Consider the following 8,456-nt stretch of genomic DNA (forward strand, 5'->3'; position numbering starts at 1 on the left):
GAAACACTTCCTTGTGCAATAAACTCCCAAATGGAGGGCATGCCAATGTGTGTAAGGGTCTATTTTTAGCACAATAAGCTACATTTGAATAAGTTGTATATATGTGTGTGTGTTTACCGGCAGCTGTGGTGGTTAAGTGTCTTCCCTCTCTTTGTACAGCTCACCTCCCTCAAACTGCACCTGCATTCACAAGAGGGAGGCTGTGATGTCATCCTGCGGGTGGGACACGGTGGACACGCCTCTCTGGCAGGTGGTGGAGGGGCGGAGCTAGGCGGTAGAGTGGGAGGGGGAGGAGGAGGGGGTGTAGTTGGCACAAGAGTCCTGTTGGCACAAGAAGAGAAAAAAATCAGCTGTTGGTGTGAAATAAAGAGTCATGCGACCTTCATATATATGCCTTAAAGGAACAGTTGGACCAAATATAAACATTTTGTTGTTATTTATTTTACATTAAAAAGTTACAAAAGCTTTCAAAAGGCATGAATATGTACTAAAAGGTACTAATATGCATCTTTTAGGAGTAAATACGGTACAAAGGTGAACGTTTTGAAAAGGTACCACCCCAGTGACATCTTTTGCACCTTTTTTCTGAGAGTGCAGTATGAGAATAAGTAAATTATGACACAATGTCATTTTTGGCAAACTATTCTTTGATTTCAGTTTCAAGTTGTGAAAACTGTAAAGAGGTCCTAAAGTCAGGAGGAATTTTAAAATAGTAAGAAAAGACTCCAAGTAATTGAGTAGCACAATTCTGATTATAATACTGGTTCTGGCAAATCCGGCTCCAAGAGAATTATGTAAAACCGCTACAATGGACAAAGAGCACGTCAGTTCTTGCAATCATTAACTTTGCAAAACCAGACCCAAGCCTGCATCTCCACATTAGGCTTGAAATTAAATTCAGTAGCAAGCACAAAAAGCCTCATAATGCATTCTGATCATGCACAGCCCTGATCTTCTTTTTGGACGGCACCACAGATATACTCTGGATAGTGTCTGTGGCCTTCAGTTCTTTGATGTCTCATTTGTGACATCTCTGATGGGATGGTGGGCTGATGGGGCTGTTTTTTTCCCTCTTCCCTTTTTTAACTAAACCAAAACTGGAGAGCAGTGTATGGGTGAGAGTTAATTAAGGAAGAAAATCAATCTTTGTGTGGAAGTGGTTTGAGAGGCTGAAAAGGGAGGGGCGTTCTGGCTGCCAAATTAGCCTGATTTCACACTTGCCACTGACTCCATCCATGGAGGAGTAGATGATGGATAGCAGGGAGGGAAAGGCGGTCCAAAGCGCCCTCCACTTGCCCTCATCAAAAACCAATGACGAAAAAGCAAAAGTAGAAAAGGAAGGAGAGGAACTGTTCAATTCTTTCCCTGACCAGAATTAATTAATTGTTGTCTGAGTAGAAGTCAATGTTGCATGCGTAAACGTGCAATACGGCACGTATGAAAAAGAGAAAATCTTCAGCTCTCATTGCCCAGAAACTCATCTATGGGAGTCATGTACATTGTTGCTTCGAAATAGATTTTAATATTTAATAATATTGATGGTACTAAATAAATAAAGGCAAAACAAAGATTCATTATTAAGCATATTGCTAAACTGCTTCTATTAAATGTCTATCATTTGTAATTTCTACGATGACAAAAAGGTACCAAAATGTACCATGGTATTCTTTGAAGTAATTTAAAGTGGAAATATAAATACCATGGTAAATGAATATGGCATTCCATACTGAAGTAGATCTTAAAATTCAGGGGGAAAAAAAAAACATTTCATTAATCAGTATTTTTTTCTTGTTTTCCAGTACAAATATGTAAACAGTTATTGAAAATAAGATTAATCTGAGAAGTAAAATTGAGTACAATATCAATATCATCTCTTTTTTTTCTTGTTTTAAGCATAACCTCACATGTCCTAAGATTTTATAAAATTTTGCTTCTCAAGTACATTTATCTTGTTTTAAGAACATTTGACTTGAAATTAAAAATAAAATGTAAAAATTTTAATTTTAATTAAAAATATAATTTTTATGTAACATGGTAGTATTTTTTGTAATAGGAAATGATGAACTTACGGCTTTTTCCCCATGTGTTTCTTTCGCTTTGGTTTCCCCCTTTGCCACTTTTGACCTTTTCTTGTTGTCTGTGGGCCTTGCCTTAAAAATACAAAATATAATAAATATAAAAAATAAATAGATCAATAATGTACAATATGATCATGACTCAGCCAAAACGTGTTTTCACAAACATCTTATGTCAACATAAAAAGTATTAAACTGTATTTCACAATTTTAATTCAGAGATTTAATTTGGAGAGTCTTGAGATGACTTTATCAAGTCTTAATTCTTGTGACTTTTAAGCCCTGGTCTCGGTGAGGCTCCTCAGGGGCCAGTGGCCTAATTAAGCAATAGAATGAATGTTCTGTTCCGTTTCCCAACAAAGGAGGGTTCTAGGTTCTGACTCCCTTCCAACAGTGCAAGACGCACGCCAGCTGGACACACACACACACACACACACACACACACACACACACACACACACACACATACACACCAAAGCAACTGATTAAGTCTTTTAGAAGTCAGAGATCTTTTGCAAATTACAAATGCAGTGTTTTATTCCCTCTACAGACAGTCTTATAAGATCATTACAAACCACATGTGCGACATGTAGAATGTACGATGATGACACATACTGAATCGTAAGCTATGATGCAAGTTAATATAAAAGTATCAAACTTTTAGGAGCCACAATGAAAGAAATTGCCATGATTGTTTCATGTTGGTTGTTTTTTGTCTGGGACAGCCCAAAATCATACAATGTATCCTGGGCATTACTAAGGTATCTTTGTCTACATAAACATATTCTACTGGCATGAACTCACTGGAAATTTAAACAACTTCTTTATTTTATCCCATGCCAATCTTACTCTGAGTCTATATTTTGTACTATGCCAATCATTTTTTTCTTTCTTTATTTTTTCTCTTTCTTTTATTCTTTTTCAAACAAACTTTTCCAAGAAATGTAAGTTGTACTGAAAAAAAATCCACATTAAATGAACAGACTGGCTGTCCATTTGGCAATAAAAGGGGAGAATTACTTGTAAAAACTGATTTCACAGCAAAGAGAAGTGTGAACATGAGGACCAATGCCAAGTTCACACACTACATCCTACTTAAATAAATGTTTTATTAATTACCGCCTGCTCTCATCACAGTTCTAATGCCACTATTGGTTATAATTAGCATATATTATTGTCAGCATACACACTTGAATGTGGCTCAATCTTGAAATGAAATGGTCAAAAATAGTGGTGTAAAAGTATCATTAGTTGTTTGAAAAATCTAAATATAAAATGTCATCCCACACGGTTTGTGCAACAGACATGAATGATGCCTCAAATCGTGTGGCTCCCTGAGGAGTGTGCAATTACTTTTCTAAGCAGTAAGATTTGTGTTTTTTGTGTAGAGTGTCTTGGACAGGACTGTGAAAAAGATATTTGGAAAAAGCAGTAGCTGTTCTCTTTAACATTAGGGTCAGCGTAAACTAGTATCAGAGCAGAACAGACTGAACCACTTATGCCTTTCACACACAATTAACTCACCATGCATCCATCTCCATGGAGTTGTGTGTGTGTGTGTGTGTGTGTGTGTGTGTGTGTGTACTTTTTTATGCTACACTGTGGGGACCAAATGTCCCCACAAGGATAGTAAAACCTACAATTTTTGACATTTCGAGGGAAAAAAATGATTAAAAATAGTAAATTATGTTTATCTGAAAGTGTAACAATGCAAACAGGTTTTCTGTAAGGGGTAGGTTTAGGGTTAGGTTAGGGGATAGAAAATATCGTTTGGTCAGTTTAAAACAATAGAAGTCTATGGAAAGTCCCCACAATTCACAGAAACAAACGTGTGTGTGTGTATGAGTATGTTTGCAGTGGGGCAAAGGAAAAAGAGGGCAAATGGTGCTCATACTGCTGGTGAACCTTCACATCTCTCTCTCTCGCACAAACAAACACAAATAAACAATTTACCTGGTTGGCTCTGCATAAAGATTTGCTTTTAGCCTGTAGGGAAAAGACAAGACAGTAAAAACAAAATGATAATGAAATTTACAATTAAAAGAAAGATCAAATATTATCACAGCATACACACAGGGATATTTAAATTTTTATTATTTTATTATTGTTATTATTTATATATTATTATTGCTCATATTTGATCATTTTAAATAAACCCCTAACAATAAGTATTAAACTCTGGGGGCTTAACTTTTTCTGTGCTGCTAAAAAAAGCGAGCATCAATTATTTCCACTCTTGAGTGCAAGTGGTGCAACGCAAAGCAACAAAACTACATGCATACATTAATCAATTTATTTTAAGCACTTACAATGAGAATAAAATCTAGTTTTGTTGTGCTGCAAATGAGGTATAAAATCACATTGAATTGGGTGAGTAATAAGATTATTTTACAAAAGGTTTTGCAATTTATCAAGTCTTATTATTAATGAACAATTGTGAAGCAAAACATCTGGATGTTAATACAGTCATCACTGATTGGTGCACAAAAATGCTGCTTGTTATACATTCAAAGTAGTGCCTTCTATTAACTGTAGCAACACAAATTTGTAATAATAATATCCAAAACTTGACAGTGCAAAACCGACAACCTAACTCAAAATGGACTGATTTCTAAACTTTCCAAATGTTCTTTGCTTTTAGTGATTCTATCGATTTTTCAAGAGAAGTTAAAGTAATCATTCACCCAAAAAATTTAAATTAGCTGAAAATTTTCTCACCCTCAGGCCATCCAAGATGTAGATGTGTTTGTTTCTTCATTGTACCAGATTTGGAGAAATTTAGCATTTGATTTAGCACTTGTTCACCAATACATCCTCTGCAGTGAATGGGTGCCGTCACAATGAAAGTCATAAGTTATAAACACAGCTTTTCATTTCACAAGATGATAACTGATGGACTGGAGTGGTGTGGATTACTTGTGGATTATTGTGATGTCTTTATCAGCTGTTTGGACTCTCATACTGATGGCACCCATGTGGACTCATTGGTGAGCAAGTGATCAGATGTAATGCCAAATTCCTCCAAATCTGTTGCGAGGCAGAAACAAATTCATCTACATCTCGGTTGACCTGAGCATAAGTACATTTTCAACTAATTTTCATCTTCGGGTGAACTACTCCTTTAAGATATGACTTGGGCCAGTAAGCAACCACCCAGAACATCCTGGCTTCCATCCAAAACACTTAAGCAACCACATAACACCAACAACAACATCTAAATGAGGATTTATTACTCTGCATACTTCTGCATGAGATAATGTAGATCAGAATTGTGTTAATGTTAGTAGTACTTGATTGTGCATGTTAAAAAGGCCCACCGTAAATGCACTTTTATTTTGAAGTGTTCTGGCGATCAGCCAGTGTTTGATTGCGCTGTCAACTCTCAACTTCAAGCAGAGGTGAAACAACTGTTAAGTTGGCAAAATCAACAGTCACAACCTCCTCAGGCATTTTCTACCCTTCCTGTACGTTGCCAGTCCAAAGCAGACCACCCTAAACCAGTTCCAGCCCCAAGAAAGCCAAGAGCAACTGAACCTGTAGCAAATCCAAACTATGCCCAAGCCTCTCATGATGCATCACAAGATAGTAGTTCAGCAGAAAGTGTGGAGAGCACTGAGTATTCAAGCAGTCAAGAAAGTTTGTCCTCTTCTGTGGATGGCATGAGAAACCTGTCCCTGAACTCGTCCAGGCAAAAGAAAGTTAATACCAGTCCAACAATTGATAGAAGATTTTGTCAGAGAAAAGATGGAAGAAATCAAGCCAAGATGGTGAGAAGTTATGTTCGATCTCCCTCTCCACAATATTCTTCCAGACCACGGCACAGCTTGTCTTCTAGGAGTAAGAGACGGCACCACAACTCTCCAAGTCAACCTACTGACCAGGAAAGAGTATATTGTGGCCCTACTCCTACAATTCCTGACCTGATTCACCTAAACCCCAGAGAGTTTGCACGGCTTAAGATTGCTTTAGAAAACATTCTTCCAACTGATGCTATAGAACACTTTAAATTTCATATCCTGCTAGAATATCTCAAGCTTGAAGAGGCTCAGTTAATTGCTGAATCTTACAGCAGTTCACATCATCCTTATACCAACACTATGGATGCCCTCAATCAACAGTATGGCCAGCCACATCAGTTAGCATTGCAGCGCATAGTGGAATTGATGGATGGGGCCAGCATCAGCACTGGAGATATTAAAACTTTTCGATTGTATGCTCTGAGGGTGAGATCTTTGGTGGGAATGCTGAGACAACTAGGTAAGCCTGGCATGGTGGAATTAAGATGTGGCTTGCAATGTGTCCAGACTTCTGAGTAACTTGCCACATGATCTGCGCAGCAGTTTCAGAAGATTTATTTATCCATTAGACGTGAAGATTACTACCCTCCTTAACTTCGCAGACTAGTTAGAATATGAAATCCAAGTTTAAGAAGATTCCACAAGGTATGCAAGCTGTTCGGGCAGAGAATACTCAACCAGTTTGTCGAGGGATATGTCAAGGAAAGTGAAATTCCACAAAGGGACAGAAGTTCTGTTTGGCACTGAGAAATCCCCTTCATCACCTCCATCACATCTATCACCGGTCTCAGCTAAGACCATAAAAGGGAAAGCTTACTGCCCTTATTGTGATAACACCAAACACACTTTAAATAACTGTGTAAATTTCTCTCAACTTTCCAAATCTCAGAGGCACAATTGGATCAAGGGGCACAACCGATGCTGGCGCTGTGGACTGGGCCATAGATCATCAGAGTGTAACCATAAAATGCACTGCAAAACATGCAATGGTCATCACTTGCTTGCTCTTCATGAAGTTAATGCATGGAACAAGGAGAAAGCAGTGGAAGGAGAGGATCCCTGTGCTAGCCCTGTCATGGGGGAGGCCACCAACGATGTGTTATTCATTGACAAGCCCCCAGGAAGTCGTAAGGTACTGTTAAAGATATGTAAAGTCATTCTAAGAAATGGAGATAGATCCATGAATGCTTATGCCATTCTTGACGATGGCTCAGAAAGAACCATCTTGTTGAATGCTGCAGCAAACCAGCTGAAACTGAAAGGTAAGCCAGAGGACTTGCCCCTGCGCACAAGACAAGAGTTAAAGGTCCTGCATGGGGCGGCTGCTTCCTTTAACCTTTCACCAGCCTGCCAGCCAAACAAGATATATCGGATCAAAAGAGATTGAAACTGCTCATCCAGTTTTGCTCATTGGTTCCGATTGCCCTCATTTAGTTACCCCCATTGAGCCAGTTCGCTTGGGCCCACCAGGTGGTCCTGCTGCAATTAGAACTCGTCTGGGATGGACTTTGCAAGGACCAGTTCAAGCTGTTCAACATGGCTCCAGAGAGCAACAGGGCCTGCTCACCACAAGTTGTGAACGCTGTGAACAGCACTATGTGGATTCAGAAAGTAATCCTGCCAATGACATCACTCGAGGTAAAAGGCTAGCAGAACCAGGGCCACAAAGTTGTTGGAATACAGGGCCATCATTCATTCAGCTTCCATCTAATCAGTGGCCGGTTAACCCGCCATCCTGTCCGGTAGCTGGTGATGGACTAAGAAACTATACATTCTGTGGTCTGACTAATACTGCACATTTGTCTATACCTGATCCAAGCAAATGTCTGACCTTTCAAGAGTTATTGGCTGTCACTGCAGAATCTCTCAGGGAACATGGGTATCATCTGAAGTTTTTCAACAGGCTGAGATAGCTATCCTTCAGCAAGCTCAATGGGGAAGTTTTCCTTCTGAAATGACACAGCTTACAGCTGGAAAATAACTGAATACTAACAATCGACTTCCTAACCTCACCCCCGAACTTGAACCGGCAAGTCAGCTCTTAAGGATAGGAGGTCATCTTCACCGCTGTGAAGAGACTGAGCCGGAGTCGATGCATCCTCTTGTCCTTGATCCCCAGCATCCAGTCACTACCTTTCTCATTAAAGGGTTAGTTCACCCAAAAATGAAAATTAGCCCACAAATTACTCACCCTCAAGTCATCCTAGGTGTATATGACTTTCTTCTTTCAGACGAATCCAGTCGGAGTTATATTAAAAATTGTCTTTGATCTTCCAAGCTGTTTAATGGCACTCAGCGGGTGTTGCAGTGCATCAGTCCAAAAGAAGTTAAATAAAAAGCGCCCCTCCTTAATAAAAAGTGTCTCATACAGCTCCGGGGGGTGAACAAAGTCCTCCTGTAGCGAATTGATGCGTTTTTGTAAAAAAGAAAAAAACATATTTAAAATGTAATAATCAATTTAATCTAGCTTGCGCTCACTGTTGTAAACGGAAACAGCTCCGGGCGGATGACGTAAGATGACGGTGTTGCGCATGCGCCGCTCAGAAGTGACGAACGCGGAAGCGCAGGGGAGAGATCAAAACAA

General features: G+C 39.2%; 1 protein-coding gene across 2 annotated transcripts in view; it reads right to left on the reverse strand.

Moving 5' to 3' along the window:
• Nucleotides 1-113: 113 nt before the first annotated feature.
• LOC107660154 (snake venom vascular endothelial growth factor toxin barietin-like) overlaps nucleotides 114-8,456 on the reverse strand; it is a 21,650-nt gene continuing 13,307 nt past the window's right edge. The window contains exons 5-8 of one of the 2 annotated variants that reach the window (XM_016449389.1): nucleotides 4,029-4,061; nucleotides 2,070-2,150; nucleotides 1,700-1,737; nucleotides 130-321 (exon numbers count right to left, since the gene is read on the reverse strand). In XM_016449389.1, coding sequence (XP_016304875.1) covers nucleotides 209-321; nucleotides 1,700-1,737; nucleotides 2,070-2,150; nucleotides 4,029-4,061 — 265 coding nt within the window. In that variant the 3' untranslated portion in view covers nucleotides 130-208. Of the gene's footprint in view, nucleotides 322-1,699; nucleotides 1,738-2,069; nucleotides 2,151-4,028; nucleotides 4,062-8,456 lie in introns of both variants that reach the window. The other variant, XM_016449388.1, reaches the window with a different exon arrangement.

This window comes from Sinocyclocheilus anshuiensis, unplaced genomic scaffold, assembly GCF_001515605.1.
Source record: "Sinocyclocheilus anshuiensis isolate Anshui unplaced genomic scaffold, SAMN03320099.WGS_v1.1 scaffold888, whole genome shotgun sequence".
Taxonomy (NCBI): Eukaryota; Metazoa; Chordata; class Actinopteri; order Cypriniformes; family Cyprinidae; genus Sinocyclocheilus; species Sinocyclocheilus anshuiensis.